Source organism: Phoenix dactylifera, unplaced genomic scaffold, assembly GCF_009389715.1.
Source record: "Phoenix dactylifera cultivar Barhee BC4 unplaced genomic scaffold, palm_55x_up_171113_PBpolish2nd_filt_p 000090F, whole genome shotgun sequence".
NCBI classification, from domain to species: Eukaryota; Viridiplantae; Streptophyta; class Magnoliopsida; order Arecales; family Arecaceae; genus Phoenix; species Phoenix dactylifera.
This window is the reverse complement of record NW_024067679.1, coordinates 1,370,339-1,390,605: the sequence shown is the minus strand read 5'-3', so window position 1 is coordinate 1,390,605 and position 20,267 is coordinate 1,370,339. Positions and strand designations below refer to the sequence as shown.

The 20,267-nt window shown below is 39.7% G+C and overlaps 1 protein-coding gene across 1 annotated transcript; it reads left to right on the top strand.

Annotated features, from left to right (window-relative positions):
- The first annotated feature begins 12,967 nt into the window (after window positions 1-12,967).
- On the top strand, window positions 12,968-14,697 carry LOC103696194 (transcription factor MYB41-like). Its single transcript, XM_017840389.2, has 4 exons — window positions 12,968-13,054; window positions 13,129-13,405; window positions 13,546-14,322; window positions 14,419-14,697. The coding sequence occupies exons 2-4, from the start codon at window positions 13,143-13,145 to the stop codon at window positions 14,444-14,446; spliced, it is 1,068 nt and encodes a 355-aa protein (XP_017695878.1). The 5' UTR covers window positions 12,968-13,054; window positions 13,129-13,142; the 3' UTR covers window positions 14,447-14,697.
- Window positions 14,698-20,267: the final 5,570 nt, after the last annotated feature.

The following is a 20,267-nucleotide window of genomic DNA, read 5'->3' as shown; positions in this document are numbered from 1 at the left end:
TAAATGACACACAACGACCTATACTTGACATAGCTATTGTCCAATTGACAGCTCATCATTTGGTCGCGAACTGGTTTAAGGACTAAATGATAAAACCTCTTTTATCCACTAAATTAGTCCTAAGAACTTCATCACAATACACAGGAGTTCAATTTGAAGATGTAACACTTGTGATGAATAGAAAATTGCCAGAATAAATTTTTATTCATTTTAATAAAATATATACATAATCCAATTTCTTACAATTAAAAATTGGCTTTGGGACACAATTCCCAACAACTCCCACTTGGACTAAAGCCAATTTGTACAGTATCTTATACCCATCTTCGATTTGTGATAATCGAACTCCTTTACAGAAAGGGCTTTAGTGAATGGGTCAGCTAGGTTCTCCTTTCCATCGATCTTCTGAAGATTGACGTCACCTCGTTCCACAATCTCTCGTACAAGGTGGTAGCGACGCAGAATGTGCTTGGTTCTATGGTGAGACTTTGGCTCCTTTGCTTGTGCAATGGCTCCAGTATTGTCACAATACAAAAGAACTGGACCATTGATTGAGGGAGCAACACCAAGTTGATTTACAAACTTCTTGATCCAAACAGCTTCCTTTGCCGCATCTGATGCAGCAACATACTCTGCTTCGCATACGGAATCGGCTACTGAATGCTGCTTGGAACTTTTCCAGCAGACTGCTCCTCCATTCAGGGTAAACACAAATCCTGACATACTCTTACTGTCATCATGGTCTGACTGAAAACTAGAGTCTGTAAACCCCACAAGTTTTAAGTCAGATTCTCCATAGATTAACCATTGGTCCTTAGTATTTCTTAAATACTTAAGGATGGTTTTCACCACCTTCCAATGGTTCTCACCCGGATCAGACTGATACCTACTCGCTACTGCTAGTGAGTAAGCAACATCCGGTCTTGTACATGTCATGGCGTACATGATAGAACCTATTGCAGAAGCATATGGGATTCTACTCATACGCTCTCTCTCTTCGGAAGTTGTCGGACAATCTTTCTTAGAGAGAGAAATTCCTTGGCCTATCGGAAGATAGCCCTTCTTAGAATTCTCCATGTTGAACCGCTTCAACATAGTGTCGATGTACGTGGATTGGGACAATCCAAGCAACTTCTTAGATCTATCTCTATAGATCTTCATCCCTAAGATGTAGGATGCTTCTCCCAAATCCTTCATGGAGAATTGTGATGACAGCCAAAGTTTCACATTTTGTAATGCAGGAATGTCATTCCCAATTAAGAGAATGTCATCCACATACAACACAAGAAATGTGATCACTAAACCGTTAACCCACTTGTAGACACAAGGTTCTTCTTCGTTCTTAACGAAGCCATATGTTTTGATAGTTTTATCGAAACGTATGTTCCAACTTCGAGAAGCTTGCTTAAGTCCATAAATGGACTTTTGTAGCTTGCATACTTTGGACTCGTCTATGGATGTGAAACCCTCAGGTTGTATCATATACACCTCTTCTTCCAGCTCTCCATTTAGAAAAGCTGTTTTCACATCCATTTGCCAGATTTCATAATCCATATATGCTGCTATAGCTAGCATGATCCGAATAGATTTTAGCATTGCCACAGGGAAAAAAGTCTCGTCATAATCGATACCATAACGTTGACGATACCCCTTGGCAACCAGACGGGCTTTATAGGTCTCCACCTTTCCGTCTGCGCCTCTCTTTCTTTTGAAGATCCATTTGCACCCTATGGGTTTTATCCCTTCGGGTGGATCAACTAGTGTCCATACACTATTGATTTCCATGGATTTCATTTCGGATCTCATGGCATTAAGCCATAACTCAGAGTCGGACCTTTGCATAGCATCCATATAGCTAATCGGATCCTCATTGTTCTCATCAAGCTCAATGGGATCTGCGTCTTGGACCAAGAAACCGTAGTATCTGTCCACTTGACGCGGTACTCTACCTGATCGCCTTAATGGTGCTTCTACATTGGGCTCCGGGTTTGATCTAATCGAATCCGGTTCTGTGGGTTCAGTAGTTTGTGTTAAATCTTCCATCTGTTGAGCTTCATTAAGTTCAACCTTAGAGGCAACAATTCCTTCACTAAGGAATTCTTTTTCCAAAAAGGTTGCCTTAAGTCCTACGAACACCTTTTGTTCATTAGGAAGGTAGAAGTAATAACCCCTAGTTTCCTTGGGGTACCCTACAAAATAACACTTATCGGACCTAGGACCAAGTTTGTCAGTTTGAGAACGTTTGACATAAGCCGGACATCCCCAAACCCTAAGGTATGAAAGTGTCGGCTTACGCCCAGTCCATATCTCATATGGAGTCTTCTCAACAGACTTACTTGGAACCTTATTTAGTATTATACACGCAGACTCTAAAGCATAACCCCAAAAAGATACAGGCAGACTAGTAAACCCCATCATGGATCGAACCATGTCTAACAGAGTTCGATTCCTCCTTTCGGATACACCATTGTGCTGAGGTGTTCCTGGAGGGGTCCATTGTGAGAGAATCCCATTCTCCTCTAGATAAGTCAAGAAATCACCAGAAAGGTATTCTCCTCCTCGGTCTGACCGAAGGATCTTAATACTCTTTCCAGTCTGTTTTTCTACTTCATTACGAAATTGTTTGAACATTTCAAATGATTCCGACTTGTGCTTCATCAGATAGACATACCCATACCTGGATAGGTCATCTGTGAAGGTTATGAAGTAGGCATAACCACCTTTGGCACTTACGTTCATAGGTCCACATACATCAGTATGTATGAGGCCAAGAACATCGCTGGCTCGTTCACCCTTTCCAGAAAAAGGTGACTTGGTCATCTTACCCAGAAGACAGGATTCACAAGTTGGCAATGATTCACAATCATTGATTTCTAAAATGCCCTGTTGGGCTAACCTGTTTATCCTGTTTTTATTTATGTGACCTAACCGGCAATGCCACAAATAGGCTTCATTGACATTATCTAACTTAGGGCGTTTATTAGAGGTGTACATTACATTCACAGGCAGTGATAGAGTATAAATGCCATATTTCAATTGTCCACGAAAAATTTTAATACCATTCAAAATGATATCACAAAAATTTTCTTTTATTGATAAACAATAACCATTTTTGGCCAAAAGGCCTACAGAGATGACATTCATTAAAAATGTTGGACAATAATGACAATCATCTAATATGACTACTCTAGATTCAAAAACAAGCTGAATGACTCCTAAAGCTAGGACTGGAACTGATCTTCCATCTCCAACGTTCAGGAATCTCTCGTCATTCTTGAATCTTCTACTAACTTGAAGTCCCTGCAACGAATTGCAAATATTAATTGGACTTCCGGTATCCAATACCCAAGTGGTAGAATCATAAATTGAAAAATTACAAGGTGTTATCATATAATTACCTTGTGCAGCAACTGTTTGCTACTTTTTCTTCTTAGGCCTGTTTGGATCAAGGGACGCTATGTAAGCCGGACAGTTCCGCTTCCAATGACCCATCTTCTTACAGAAGAAGCACTCTGCCTTGCTCTTATCGGCTTTATGCTTCTTAGTCTGGCTGGGCTTAGAGACCCCAGCACGAGCTTTCTGCACCTTCTTCTTCTTTCCTTTCTTAAAGAAAGAAAGTCCTGCAGAAGTCCCACCTACCACATTCACCGACTCCTTTTTGAGTTGGTGATCCTTCTCATAGGTCTGCAGTAAACCTAGCAAACCATGATAGGATACTTCAGGTTTAGTCATTCTATAATGACTAAGGAAGGTCAGGTAGGACTTGGGAAGTGAGTTTAAAATGGCGTCCTTGCCCAATTGCTCGTGCAAAGGAAAGCCAAGTTTACTTAGACGATCGATTTGTTCGATCATGTACAATACATGATCGGTGACCGATGCTCCTTCCCTCATGCGGGCATTGAATATAGCGCAGGAGGTTTTATGTCGTTCAACATCATCAGGTGTGCCGAAAGACTCCTTCAACATTTGAAGGATTTCCACTGGCTGCGCTTCCTCGAATTTACGACTAAACTCGTCATTCATCGAGGCCCTCATGATGCAACGCACTGTAGTGCGATCGTTGAGCCACTTCTGATAAGCGTCTCTGATTGCACGTGGTGCATTGGCTGCAGGTTCCTCAGGTGCAGGATCCGATATCACATACAGGATCCGCTCATGCTCTAATACTATTTTCATCTTTCGATACCAGCTATCGAAGTTAGGTCCATTAAGCTTATCATTGTCTAATAGTGTTCGGAGGGATAATGAGTTAGCCATATCTGAAAAAATAAAAGAAAAAACCCAACTAATCAGTATATGATTTATTTAATCTTAAAGACTTGGATTTTAGTCTAAAGTTTTCTCCCACTATTTTAATCGAATTAATAGCCTCTACCTTTAATTCGAGGAATTACTTTAATTCCCTAGTGGGTACTAGAATCCGCATAGACTGCATACGGGCCCAAGGAAGGCTCGGCCAACCCATGTGCATCTAAGGGTAGGTACATTACCAATTATTTTTCTAAACAATTTCTAATTTTGCCCCAAGTGGTAATCAGTAGGCGGAGGCCTCCACTGAAAATCCTGGTTAGGTCCAACCATTAATGAACTAACTCGATGATACTACCTAATGTATGATCAGGCCCGAGGAAGGCTCGGCCAACCTAATCACAATTAGATAGCTCAAAAAGCTATCATATAATGAAGGATAATTCCAGTATTTAGAGGAACACCAGACGGAAGCGTCCTGCATGTTCAACTGTAATATTGGACCTATTATCATTCACCTTAATGGGAGGCTATGATCTAGTTATCTATATAACTTTATCATTTTAAGGACCTAATAATTTAGAGGATTTTAAATGATATGTAACACTGACCGATAATTCTAAATCCTCCCACTGACTTCACCAAATCATATAGAGGACTAGCTCTTATTGGTCTATTAGACACCTAAATCAGTCACACTGATTTTTCTTAATGGCATGGGTGAGTGCCAAGTATCAAGGTACCTTAATCAAAACTTGATCGACCAAATTGGCCAGGTAAGAGAGATCATGGGAGGGTTACGCCATTAACCTCTTTCCTAGACACCAACTATGTTGGCCAGGTAAGAGGTAGCCCCAATTAAAAACCATGATCAAATGCCGACTTACCTTAGACACCAATTGGTTTATCAAGTTGATTTAGGTTATCCTTGGGAACTCGGGCTCGACCACTAAGCCACAATCAGATCCAGTTGAAATGTTTGGATATGATAAACTACAACTATTGAGTTTGATCATTTTATAAACCTTGATTTAGTCTAGTTCAACTATTGATTAGATTAAATCATGTTTCTTAAATTAGTCCATTTCAATTTGATTTCATGATTAGGTCTAACCTAGTCAACTAATCTGATTGTGCTAACCCATCCCCAAATCCCATGTTCAAATTTAAATTTTAATTCGAATTTCAAATTTTGAATTTTAAATCTTTATTTGAAATTCAAATTTTAAATTTTAAATTCAACATTTAATTCTTTATTAAATGCATTATGATCATGGATTCAAGGTGTCAATTTATTCCAAATATAAACAATTTATATTTAAATTTTGTGGTCATAATAAATTTAAAACTGAAATTTCATAAACATCAATTATGCATAATTTCACAAAAATAAACTATTTATTTTATGATACAAATTAATCTCAATTTTGTGCTAGGACAACCTTTTCACTATAAGGGGTTAACCTTATAGCAGGACAACCTTATAATTCAGCACAAGATTGATATTTTATCAATAAATCTAGATCTAATCTAAATTTAAAAATTAAATCATGCATAATTCTAGATATTATAGGCCAATTCCATCGGCCAACCTGGCTCTGATACCAGTTGAAGGGAAAATTTCCCGAGTTGTCCGATAAAATCGAACGCCAGGCATGAAAAATCAGTTTTAATTTTTTTTTATTTTATTTATAACAATTATAAATATTAAATTTAACTTTTATGTAAAATTACCTCAAGCCCGTAGCGGAAGTTGGTCGAGGTAATTTGAATCTGGATCTGGATCTAGATCCCTGAAGGTAGCTCTGTAAGGCCTGGATCTGCAAGCCCTCTACTTCGCACGCACGTCGAGCTTCGTAGGAAGGTTGGACGATATCTGTATTTTGCAAAACCACTTTTTGCAAAAAGGACCCTAGAAGAAACACTTTTCTTTTCTTCTCTTCTTCTTCTTCCTTCTCTCCCGTTTCCAACCCGAGAGCTTCAATTTTGGACTGATCGTAGAGGAGAAGAGAGGAGACTAGAAAGCCGGATCTGAATGCTTGCCACTGGGAGAAGATTGAGAGAGAAGGACCACTTCTTCTCTCTTCCTCTTCTCCTTTAGAAAAATCCCACCGAAGCCGCCTCTGTCTGTGAAGTTTCTTCCCAAAATTTCACGGACAGATTCACACCTTTTTCTCTCTGATTCGTTCTGTATTCAAGAGGAAAACGTTGGTCTATCTATAGGCCAACGCAGAGAGGATTTAAGAGGAGTAATGACTGTCTTTACGAATCCATACGTTATAAATTCATAACGTTTGTTTCAAAAACAAACGTGGGAAAAAAACAGTAAATCCATCCGATAACAGCCGGATTTCAAAAATCAAATTTAACCGGAATGTAGCCGGTTCAAAACCGGACATTCCGGTCCAGACGGCAGAGCGGCCGGAGGCCAGACGGTGGCACGGTGTGGAGACGAAGCCGGGAGGAAGAAGGCTCTGTTTTCTCCTCCCAGGCTTTTCTCCATCGCGGTTCACAAAAAAATCCTTAAGGGTCCATGAGGGGGAGTGGTCCACGGGTCCATGGGAGTTTAAAAACAAGTCAGCCGTAACCATTTAAATGGGATTAGTCAAATAGGAAATGGGTTAGCCCATTTTGAAATAAAGCAAGCCTATTTGGTTCTAAACCAAATTGACAGCCCATTTGGTTCTAAACCAAATTGACAGCCCATTTGAATGATTTTTGACCCGAAAAAATTCCACATGAGTCCGACTCATGAGAGATACAATTAGGTCCAGTTTCGGCTCGATCCAAGTCCGACTTAGATCAGAACAAATATGAAATTAAATCCCAATTAAATCATGATCGAGCCCAATTACACTAATTTAGACCCAATCAAATCCAATCTCAACAATTGAGTCCTGATCAAGTTCCATTACATTAATTGAAACTTGATTGACCCGAAATACAGACTTAATTAGTTGTTCATCCATGAAATTTAGCATGTACCTCATGTTCAGTGCTAGCTGAACATAGACAGAACCAAATTCCAAATGACCCACAATTTAATTCTTAATTAAATTGGGTCAAGACCTTCTTACTTAGTTTGACTAATGTGCGTGACTCCGATAGGTTCGAACACTAAGCCGGTAGTACATGGACTACTCCATGCACTAATCGAGGTGACCATCTAGCAATGATACCCGACGTCCGGATAGGTCGAATATGCAAAGCAACATTCAAGAACCTAGACGTATGGTTGTTGCATAATTCATCCCTATGACCATCGATGCTCAAGATGACCTCAGAGTGGACTGTCGAATTCTGGGTCCGGTCATCCATAGTGTATTTCAATTAATCAAATCAAGTGACCATCACTTGGTTTACCCTGGCCAAGGTTTTACTGAATTGAAATACAGCGAGACATCAACTCCTATAATCTGGAGCGGTCAATCCCATCTTGACTCGTACACAGACTTCGCGAGTACTTGACTGCACCCAGCATCCTTCCGATCCCTGAATTAGAAATTCAGGTCATCCAGTGCCTAAGTACAGTGAGTTGCTTGCAAGTCACCGTGACAGTCTCAGGTCTAAGGGGTACTTATGCCCATACGCTTTGCGAGCTAACTCCCGACAGTAGAGTGCTACGCAGGTGAGTCACTGTTCAGTGATGATGTACTCCTACATCTCACCTGTATGCCATACAGTGTCTCCACACTTCTTGGTTTAAGAGGACAACCAACTAAATGACACACAACGACCTATACTTGACATAGCTATTGTCCAATTGACAGCTCATCATTTGGTCGCGAACTGGTTTAAGGACTAAATGATAAAACCTCTTTTATCCACTAAATTAGTCCTAAGGACTTCATCACAATACACAGGAGTTCAATTTGAAGATGTAACACTTGTGATGAATAGAAAATTGCCAGAATAAATTTTTATTCATTTTAATAAAATATATACATAATCCAATTTCTTACAATTAAAAATTGGCTTTGGGACACAATTCCCAACAAATTGGATTACTGATTCTCTTGATCTTAAGTCAACCATCGGATATCTCTTTCTTCTTGGTGGTGCTACCGTTGCTTGGGCATCATCCAGACAAACTATTATATCTCGGAGCACTATGAAGGCTGAATTATTTGCTCTAGATACCACGTGTACTGAAGCATAGTGGATTAAAAATCTTATCTCAAAGCTACCATTAGTACCTAAGCCAGTTATATCCATATCAATCTATTGTGATAATAAAGCCGCAATGGAACTGACAAATCAAAAGAGTACTAACAAAAAGATGAACCGGCATATCTAAATTCGTCATAAATTTGTAAGACAACTCAAAAAGAGTAATAAATTTTTTTTTGAAATTTGTCAAGTCTAAAAAAAACTTGGCAAATCATTTAAACAAGGATTTGTCTAGGAGTGGAATCCTAGAATCATCGAGGGTGATGGGGCTTAAGCCCACTATTTGGTCACCGACAATGGATACCTAACCTCTGTGATTGAAGATCCCATGAAAGATGTTCAATATAGTAGAAATGAAACTGGTTGAATAATCATGTCAGGGCATATTTTTCAGAGTATATCTCCTTTCATTCTTATTGATAGTCAACTTTAAAGACCACGCAATAGCACGTATCTGGTAGGATAGTGATTACGGGTATCAATCCATAGGGATTGGGGTATAGTTGTTTTTCTTTAAAAATAAAAATATTTGAAAAAGGATGAATTTGTGAAACTAAGCAATTTAATAAAAGAAAATGCAATTAAAGGGATATCAGTTTAGGAGAACCTAGGGCAAGGAATTCACCACTAACATCGGAACAAGGGTTATTTATATTTTATTTCATTCTTGGATTAACATGCAAATTGGCTACAAGCCTAATAAGCATTCGAATAAAATTTCACAGAAGTAATTTAGGCATAATCCATCTTTAGTTTAGCATGAAATGTCTACCCTAATCTAAGGTGGTAGCACATCGCATCTTTCTTAAGCATGAACTATCTTATTTTTACTTCAATGATCATGAAGAGCAGTTGTATAAACTTCATATTTAAAATCACAGAAATTAAATATGAGATGAAATAAAATATTCATTAGAAAAAGAATAAGGTTTATACAACTCCAAGAATAGAAATTAAAAATATAAAAACCCTTGGCCCTTTGTTAGGGCTACATCCGGCCCTGGAGAAGAGATCAGCCCTGCATGGAGTTGGAGACGGCAGCAGCAGCACAGCAGCAGGCTCCCATCTCTTCCTTCATGATTTCTTTCTTTGAAATATTCCCAAAATAACAAAACTCTTCTCTCTCCTCTTATTTTTTTATTCTCTCATGTTCCCGTGGCTCACTCCCTCCCCTGTTTCCTCTTCTTCTTCCCGTGGGATGTGGCCTCCGAGAGATGATGGGAGCAACCCCCGGTGGGGGAAGAGGGAATGCCCCCCCCCCCCCCCCCGGTGGGGGAGGAATGAATGGAAGAGAAGAATGGGTGGGAAGAATCAAGGGAAGAGGCAGACATGGCTGGGAGATGTTTCATGGGATGCTGAATGGCTGGGCTTCATCGTTGGAGCTGGGAGAAAGGCTGATCGCGACATGATTCGATCACAAATCGTAAGACGCGGACGGGTCTTGAGAGGGTTAATGCGGCTCACGGACTCGGCAAGGATGCTGAGGTGCTTGCGAACGACTGAATCTGGGCTCTGTTCTGCAGCTGGGAAGAGATGAATTTATATAATGATAAAAATTATAATAAGTGCTAAGGATAAAATATTTAACCATGTAAATGTTAACACCTATTATTTATCATTATTTTGCTAGCATTAGGCTAAGTTAATTGGTACTTAGATCGCACTTTTGTGCTCTCATCACTTATGATGAGTGCTCTTATCAGTGACAAAAATATATATTGAAATGATTGAGTTATACTCTTAATAAGTCCAAAATAGAAAATCTGCAAGGTATTAGGTCACAAATACTCTTAGAGGACTTACTTATGTGAGAAATATCATATTGGCCATGACAAGAGGTTTGGGCTAATTATAATAAATTGCTCATAAAAAATTAAAATACTAAGCATAAGGTCTTTAAATGGCGCTGACCGCATAAAGACCCATTTGATCCGTACAGTGTGTGTAATAAGTAAAAGTCTGAGTCAAAGAATCTAGTTCAAAATCTAATCCATTATGGTTCCATCAAATAGAGACTATCAACACTAAATGAGATTCAAGTCCATGAGACAACTCACCCTTTGCATAGTATAAGTTGCCCAGATATTCTACTATATAATTTTCAAAAAAATAAATCTTTTGTGGAGGATTGTTGGAGTTTTAATCAGAAAAAAAATTTAAATTTTTCTTTTTCCTTATTTTAAATATTTTAAAATACCCTTTTGTGAGATGCCTCTTTTAGAAGAGTTGTGACTCTTCGAAAAAAAACGTTGGCTTCCAAAATGATACGGTATTTTCAAAACATTACGTATCCTTAGAACCATCGCATCTCTTTGGTCTTCGGATAGAGTCTATAAATAGACTCACCGGGATTAATCCTTATCCAATCCAATCTCTCTCTCTTTCTCACTGAGTTCTTCCACTCTTCAACTTTTTGCTTCTATCTTTTTTTCTTTTTATCTTTCTTTGCTTTTCTGAGCATGTGAAAGAGTCGGTCGGGTTAAGTCTTCCCAACGATCGTGCTCGTTAAAGGATGATCGAGCTGAACCGGGTTATTATACCTTAGGGACGAGATCGCTGCAAACCCACAAGTAGGGGACGAATCACATTCTTAGGGCAGTGTATATCACACGCTTCGATTCAGACAAGCTCTTTTCATTCTTCTGAATTTATTTTAGTGAATTAATTTTTTATAATGCTATTATAAAATAATAATATAGCAACTTTTAGGCAATAATTTCTCCAACGCCTCCACCATTACAAAATTTTATCATAAGAAATGGCTCCTTAATTAAATCATTCTGTGGACAAACCTTGATGATTTTTCCTTGGGCTCCCCTAATATCATCCCTCCCACTTGGCCTTAATAATAACATCTACGTAGGTCTTTCTCAAGAGAGGAAAAAAAAAAGATCATGTAGGTCAGCACCCCCTGAGCTCATTCCTTTTGACAACTTGGGCCAAATGGGAGGGCTAGGATTCATGTAGGTCCCACCAAGTGTGACTAAGCTTCACCTAAACCTAATTCCTTACTGATGAAAACCGTAATTACCACCCTAAGTTGTGTTTCCTTCTTTCCTTCTCTGCTCGGAAATCTATTGACCTGTAACTGCATGCCACGTGTCAGAGCCACACCTAATCATCTCTCCCCCTTGCTGACGTGTCAATCCCTTCCTTTCACTACAAGAACCCATAGAATTCCCAAAATAGCCTCCTTCGCCCGTGCCACGTACGTGAAAGAAACACACCTAACCCTTTGAACCTGCGTCGCGTTACAAGAACTTAGAGAATTCCCAAAATAGCCTCCTTCGGTCGTGCCATCCGCACACGTAAATAATCCTGATGGGGGATTCTGGGAATAAAAATATTTTGCATGTACGATATGGTACGTTGGATTTGTAGGTTTTAAATAACGGTGTTATAACAGTCATTATAATAAATTTGGCCACAACCATTACTTGACTGCAATAATTAAATAACGTGAAAAATATCAGGGCCATTATTTTATTCTAATCCCATTATTTTTCATTATAATGGATCATTATTTATGTTGTTTTTTTTAGTTGTGCTTCCTTGTCAATAAACAGTATTTATTCCAAATCTCAATTTTTTTCTGAAATTTTCCTCTAAAAATGATTGTACTGTCCAAATAATTTATTTGTTTTATTTAATGACAAATGAAAGGATAGATGACATCATCATTGCATGTTCTCATATCATGACTGTAATGACTGCAATTTCATAAAATATGAAAACTTGTTTTTTGAAATAAATAACAGCCGTTATGACCGTCGTAATGGTCAATAACAGTTTTAATAGGAGACCATTACAGCGTGATTACACCATATTTAAAGCTATACTTTGAAGATGAACTTCTACATGTCAGTGTTGGATGGTGGTACGCGGGACGGTGCAAGCTTTGTTATACAGGATCCGCACTTCAGGATGGTGGCAGTAGGCGGCTGCCAGTTGTTTGACATATCGGTTTCCGGAACGGAGTGCGGACTGTCTGGACAGGTCTCCGACATATGCGGCAGATGCTGCAGACCAGTTTGATTATCCTGGAGGACGATTCGGCCACGGTTATCGGATGGATTCAGAGGGGGCCAACGGACGAGAACACGGATTACCTCCTGATCCGGGATATAGGGATGATGATGAGGAATGGGGTGGCCTTTCAGGCTAAGCTTGTATTCAGAGAGGCCAACGGGGCGGCCGGTTGAGTGGCTGCCTACGCGGCTCACCACTCAGGATATCCCCTGTGGTCAGGAGAGGAAAGCTGCCATGGGCATTTTGCGAGCTTGTGTTTTTTTATTTTATTGAGTGTATTCATACACGCATTGTATGAAATACCTCGGAAAAAAAAGGGGTTGTTTTTAAGTCCTATATAATATCTGGATTATGATGAATTAATTAGTACTAAAAAGTAGTAACGATGAGACCAATGAAATGAGGATGCGTCTCCCATGCATAAAGCCTTGACATGGACTCTTTTTTTATTTAACCTCAAAACCCTATAAAGACCCACTCATCTCCCAGCCGAAGGCAAAACTAAATTCAAATCGCCGTCTCAGTCCTTTGTTCTCTTCTAAATACTTTCTGCTTCTCTTTTGCCTGAAGTTTGCTAGTCGTCTCATCTTGGAAACCCTACTAAAAGGTATTCAAGATCTCCCTACACTCTTGAAGTCTTTTTTCTAACTTTAGGCCCCTAAAATAGCTTTTCAACTAAAGGTCTTGTAGGAACAATGGGGAGGTCGCCATGCTGCGACGAGGTCGGCCTAAAGAAGGGGCCATGGACACCGGAGGAGGACAAGAAGCTAATGGAATTTATTCATAAGCAGGGTCATGGGAGCTGGCGGCGGCTCCCGAAGCTCGCCGGCCTTAACAGGTGCGGTAAGAGCTGCCGGCTCCGGTGGACCAACTACCTTCGGCCGGATATCAAGAGAGGGAAGTTCTCTGAAGAAGAAGAAAAGCTCATCATCGACCTCCACTCGGTTCTTGGGAACAAGTAATAATGCTTGTCTTCTTACTTTTATCTTTGGCAACAAATAAGTTAATACCATGTATAACATATGACTATATGATGAAGAATTATTCAATTGGAAGCGAAACTTTTGAGTCACTTTTGTTTTTATTTTGTTGTCCAAGGTGGTCATCAATAGCAGCCCGCTTGGCAGGGAGGACGGATAATGAGATCAAGAACTATTGGAACACCCATCTACGGAGGAAGCTCCTTCAGATGGGTATAGACCCGGTGACGCATAGGCCGAGAACTGATCTCAATCTTCTTGGTGCCCTCCGTGATCTTCTCCCAACCGCCAACTTTGGAAACTTGAGTCATTTGGATAATGCTTTTACGCTACAGGCGGATGCTGCTCTCTTAGCCAGGTTGCAGTTGGTGCAAAACCTACTTCGGGTTGTAACTAATAGCCCAACTTCAAATATAGATTTGATGGGTCTCTTGGGATCAGCCTCCCTCAGGAATCACCAATTGAGTTACCTCCTGCAGTTAAGTCGCCAGTACGAGGGGCTTATCAATAGCTCTCTCAGCCCTCATGGTTCAATTCAAATGCCTTCAAGCCTTCCAAATTTGGGCTTCCAAAACTTATTGAATAATATTCAAGCATACAGCAAGTCAAGCCTTTCTCTCAACGAAGGAGAAGTGGTTGCACAGCTCGATGCTTCTTGCTTAAGCGAGCATAGAGCAGAGAACAATGGTGTCAGTGCTAATTCTAATTCCTTCCCAACTTCAAATTCCGCACCTTCACTTGTTCCAGCCTCTCCAGAGGACACCCACATGGATCAAATGCAAGGTCGACTCATCACCTCGAGCAATGTATCATCCATCCCAGAACCCTCTGAAGCTTGGGAAGACCTAAATTTAGATGATCTGAGCAGTGACTTTGGGTGGAAAGATTTTCTAGAGTAAGCCATTTATATTCCCATACATATGTTTTTTTGTTAATTCTGAGAAAATATATGGCGTCGTACAACTTACTAGATTTCTTTTTGTTATTGCAGCCAAATGCCGTGGTCCGGTGCATCATAGAGCATTTAAAGGAGCCATTTGTCCATAGCAGCAAAAAATTCGTGGTTATTTTAAACATTCAAAGAGTCCAAAATAGTGTTTAGAGGTTATGAAGCAAGACTTCTGATATATGTCAAAAGTTCATGTAAACTCTTTATACGAGTTTCTTCTTTCTTACCGTTCTCCTTTTCCCCCTATATGTTTTTTTTGGTACACTTGTAATGGGGTGTTAGCTACGTTTGATATCCTTAATGAATGAATCTCTTTTGTCAGGTTTTTCTCACTTTACTCTTATCCATCTTTTTAATTGTTTCTGAGAACTGAGGAGAGCCAACATGACAAAAGTAAAGACAGGATTAATGGGCGCGCGGCTGAAGAATTGGATAAACTGTATATTATTTGAAAAATAGTTAGTTGGAGTTGGAGATGGCTTGTGACAGTGGAAATATAAAATGAAAGGGACAAGCTTCTGGAACTCAAGGCTTATGTATTAATAAGCTGAAAGTTTGACCTTTGGTAAAGGACGAGCCATCCCATGCACCCGTGAAGGGGACGGTCTATGAATTTTTTAAAATCTCCAATGTATTAGGGGTGTTTTGTATAGCCTTGGATAACAAGAAAGACACACAACGAAACGTCACTTTATCAAATGGTGGGATTTCCCAGCCTCTGAAACAAAAGTCGTGCTATTAGTTACTGATTAGGTAGACTTATTCCTTTTGCCACAAGATATTGACTGTTGCAAAGCTTCTCTCTTTCGTAAGCTGGTCGGTCAGGTGTGGTTCTAGGTTGACTTAGATGAAAGCCTGATCCGGTCAGGTTTGTGTTTACTTGAATTTGATCAATCCTTTGGATTTTAAATCTTAAAGAAACACACACACGGAGTCAGCAGTTATCCATTTTCTTAAGGTCAGGTTTAAAGGACAAGACCTGAATTTATAATTTTTATTGTGGCTAATCATATTCATGTCTGGCCTCTTCTGATTCTAGGAAACCCATATGCCACCAAGTTGTTGTTCAAGAGTCCAGATTTCTAACAAATGCCCCCCAGCCATGGTTCTCATGGCCCTACTGAGCACTTGCAGTCTGTTGAGGGACATGTCGATAGATAACTAACTGTAGTTCAACTTACAAGTAATCCATTAAAAAGAAAAAGATAAAGGAGAAAACTTAAAAGTACATTAAGTCCATATCAGAATCATGACAAAATAAAAAGAAGTAAATCTTTTTGTGTTGATCATTAATACAAAGTGCAAGGTGTTCTCTTGCAATCTGATGAATCACCAAGGATCTCTCCGGTCAACTCTGCACTTGCGCAAGCGTATGCCATCCAAGTGTCTTCTTTCAAAATAAAAAGAACAGCCAATTAACGTGATCAATTTATCATGTAATTCTTGTTACTCTTAGGGTTTGACATTTTAATCCCTACTACTTGGTTATTTCATGTAAACTTCTCTATCTCTCATGGTTAACTTCTCTTGACAGGAGGATGAGAAGAACTTGTTCCTAAAACACATAAGCCTTGTCCCACAAGGGATATCGTGATATGGTAGGTGAGCCATGCACCTATAAGGAACAACCAACTTACCTAACCTTGCAGAATATATGCTGTGTTCCAACCAAAAGCTTCACGTCGTTCCATTAAACGAATGTGACCAAGGAAATGTCACCTTGATGAATGCCTTTACGTCGGACTCTGCTTTTTTCAATGTTGGTAAGGTTTAGATTAACCATTATTGGCTTAAAGAATGCAACTACGGTACGCATCTTGAGATAAATTTAAGACCAAATTTTGCCGACCATGGCTAAAATTTGACCATATATAGAAACGTTTTCATCTGGTGAAGAAAAAGATTAGTAACCATTATGTTGAGGCCTACCAAAAGGAGAGGATTTAGGGAAGAACGTTCACTGTAATTTCTGAATTATGACCTTTGACAGATTGGTTCACTTTTAATCTTCGAGAAGGTTCCATGCTTTGCTTGTACTGATAAAACTCCAAAAAGTTTATTTGATTATGCATGCGGTCATAGATATTAAGTATGGCATTAACATCTTAAGATTAACATGTGTTCACATGCAGTCCTTTTATTAGTTAAGTAAATGCAAGGAGAACGGATGATTCAACTTGACAGAGATGATACGGATCAATTAGGCTATAGAAATCCATTATAATTTCCTGAATACTACAGCAAAGAAGATGTTACCTAGAATAAATTATACATTGAAGTTTTCAACAATCGAAGATGTTGTGTCATGCCAGAAATTCGGATATAACATGGCGATACTACCGTGGGATACCATCCACCTTAACACGAAGCCAACAATGACAAACCAGTATAAAAATCCATCTCAATTAAAATATAACAAAAGGTTCAAAGTCCATCATCCATTAAAAAAATAAACAGGTGCTGGTACAGTGCTTCTAAATCTAAGTCTAAATGTTCAAAACTCATAACCTCAAAAATTCATAAAATTATCAACTATAAATCTATTGAAGAAGTCTGGGAGAAGATATGTTGAAGCTACAGTGGCCGGCACATTCCTTGAAAACTGGCACGGCACTGAAACTGCTCTGCTACAGTAAACTGTTGAGAAAGCAGAGAACTGGAAAGAAGAGTTTGAATGTGATTTTCATTGATTGCAAAGAGCTTACAGTAGGTGTGTATTTATAGCTGATGATCCAGGATACAAGTAAACCAGCTGCTGATTAGCTGGAGTTGGTTACAAGAGTTGTAAACTAACTGAATTCAGTTGGGATTAACTGAATTTAGATTTTGCTAGAAGTTTACAGAGTGTACTAGAGAATTCTGGAATGGACTAGTAGCTTAACACCCCCCTTTAAGCTGAAGGTAGGGAAGAGACCTTCAGCTTGGAATACAGGAGAGAATGTCTTCTAGCAGTGAGTGATTTTGTGAAGATATCTGCAAGTTGATCAGCACTAGATACATGAGCAATATGAAGCTCTTTGGAAAGCACCTTCTCCCTGATAAAATGATAGTCCACCTCTATATGCTTCGTTCGTGCATGGAAGACGGGATTTGAAGCAAGAGCAACGGCCGAAATATTGTCACAGTAGATCTCAGTGGGTGAATCAACTGAAATATCAAGCTCACGAAGTAGTCGACGCAGCCAAATCAACTCAGAAGCTGTGATAGCCAAGGCCCTGTACTCAGCTTCAGTAGAAGAGCGAGCAACAGTCGGCTGCTTCTTGGCGCACCAAGAAATCAAATTGGAACCGAAAAAGACAAAAACCAGAAGTAGAGCGACGATCAAGTGAGTCGCCAGCCCAGTCTGAGTCACAAAATGCGGAGAGAATGAGAGGTCCTGACTTAAAATGAAGAGAATGATTCAAGGTCCCTTTAATGTAACGAAGAACTCTCTTTAGCAGCTGAAAATGGGAGATCTTTGGAGAATGCATGAATTGGCAGAGGTAATTAACGGCATAGGAAATGTCAAGACGTGTAACCGTTAAATATTGAAGGGAACCTGTCAAGCTTCGATACAATTCAGGTGAAGTAAACAAGGCATCATTCGGACAAGAGGCTCCAAGTTTAAGTGGCAATGGGGAAGACGCTGGCTTGCAAGTCAGCATCCCAGCTCGGTGTAATAAAGTATTGGCATAAGTAGCCTGACTAAGAAAAACACCAGAAGTGAAGGTCGTTGTGATGCCCAGAAAATGAGAACATGAGCCAAGGTCCTTCATTTTGAATCTACTCTGCAGCTGAAGAAAAAGAAAAGATATAGCACTGGTATTGTTACCAGTGAGCAATATATCATCAACATAAATCAGCAGATATAGGACAACTCCATCTCGATTGAAAAGCAGAAGAGAGGGATCAGCTGAACTGCTCTAAAATCCCTGCTCAATGAGAAAACTAGTGAATGTAGCAAACCATTGTCTTGGTGCTTGCTTTAAGCGATAGATTGCCTTTTTAAGACGGCAAACATGATCCGGATAATGAGGATCAATAAAACCCTTTGGCTGTTCCATAAACACCTGATCATCCAATTTATCATGCAAAAATGCATTTGAAACATCTAATTGACGAATATCCCAGCCTGAAGTAATTGCAAGGGAGAGAAGAACTCGGATTGTTTGAAACTTGGCCACAGGGCTGAAAGTTTCTGTAAAATCAACTCCATATTCCTGCTTAAAGCCTTATGCCACAACTCGAGCTTTGTACCGGGCCAAGGAGCCATCAGAATTTCTTTTGACCCTAAAAAATACAACGACAGCCAAGAACATGCTGTGAAGAACACCTAGGAACCAGCTCCCAGGTTTGCTGATCAATTAAAGCACTGAATTCTTGTGACATGGCAGCTCGCCAATGGGGATCAGCAATAGCAGTGGAGTAGCAAGAAGGCTCAGTGGGAACAGATGCAGTGCTAAGTAGAGAGAAAATACGCCGAGGTTTAAGTGAGTCGGTCTGAAGACGGGTGACCATGTGGTGACGAGAAGGCTGTGGAGAAGAAGGCAATAAATGAGAAGAAGATGACAGGGAAGAAGAAGAAGAAGACTGGGAAGCAGGAACAGAAACAGAGGAAGATTGTGCAGGAGAACAGTTATGTGGTGATGTTTGTTGGAAAGTAGAAGACACAGCAGATGATTTTGAAGAGTGTGAGGATGGAACAAGAAGAGGATAAGGAAGAAGCGCTGGCTGAGAGGATGAAGAGAAGACTTTTGAGAAAATGGAAACAAGGACTCATGAAATTCAACATGCTGAGAAATGACAACTTTCCCTGATTTCAAGTTGAAGCATCAATAGCCTTTATGTTGTGTAGAATAACCAATGAAAACACAGGGAGTAGATCTTGGAGAGAATTTATTCAATGCTTGTGGCCGAAGCCAAGAAAAACATTGGCATCCAAATACCTTCAAATGACTGTAATCAGGAGCACGGTTAAACAAAAGTTTAAAGGGGGATTTGCAATTAAGTAGTGGTGCAGGCAAGCGATTTATAAGGTATGAAGCTGTCAAAAGTGCTTCAACCCAGAATTTTGAAGGGAGAGAGGCATGAATAAGTAGACTTCGAACAACCTCCAAGAGATGGCGATGCTTTCTCTCAGCTAGGCCATTCTGCTCAGGTGTATATGGTGAGGACATTTGATGTACAATACCAGCTCGAGAAAAGAGACTTTGAATTTTGGCATTGTTAAACTCACCCCCGCCATCAAACTGAAATACTTTAATGGTGGAGGAAAATTGATTTTCAACTATAGATTTGAATTGTAAGAAATACTGAAAGACATCAGACTTATTACGAAGAGGATAGACCCAACAAAAACGAGAAAAATCATCTACAAAAAGAACATAGTATTTAATTCCTCCTGAAGATGCAACAGGTGACGGCCCCCAAACATCGGAATGAATGAGTTCCAGAGGCTTTGTTGATGCTGCAGAACTGGACTTGAATGGGAGTTTATGACTCTTCGCCATGCTGCATGTCTGACAGATAGAGAAAGAGTTTGGGGAAGAAAGTGGCTGTATATAAGTGGACAATGTGGAAAGCACAGAGACAGCTGGATGTCCAAGACGCTGATGCCAGATGGAGGAAGACGATTTTGAAGCTAAGAGTGCTTTTGGAGCAGAGGAAGCTGATACCGATGATGAAACAAAAGTGAAGGGAATCTTATAAAGTCCTTCACTGCAACGTCCCTGAAACAAAGTCTTGTTTGTATGCTTGTCCTTAATGGTACAACCATCCGAATCAAAAATAAGAACACAATGATTGTCAGCTGCTAATTTATAGACTGACAAGAGGTTATGGGAGATTTGTGGAGCATGAAGAAGATGAGATAGTCTAAAACAATGAGACCGTGTAGGGAGTATACCAGAACC

Coding starts and splice junctions, on each gene's coding strand:
- LOC103696194 (XM_017840389.2), top strand. CDS start 13,143: ATGGGGAGGTCGCCATGCTGCGACGAGGTCGGCCTAAAGAAGGGGCCA. Junction 13,406..13,545: donor CACTCGGTTCTTGGGAACAA/GTAATAATGCTT, acceptor TTGTTGTCCAAG/GTGGTCATCAATAGCAGCCC. Junction 14,323..14,418: donor GGGTGGAAAGATTTTCTAGA/GTAAGCCATTTA, acceptor TTGTTATTGCAG/CCAAATGCCGTGGTCCGGTG.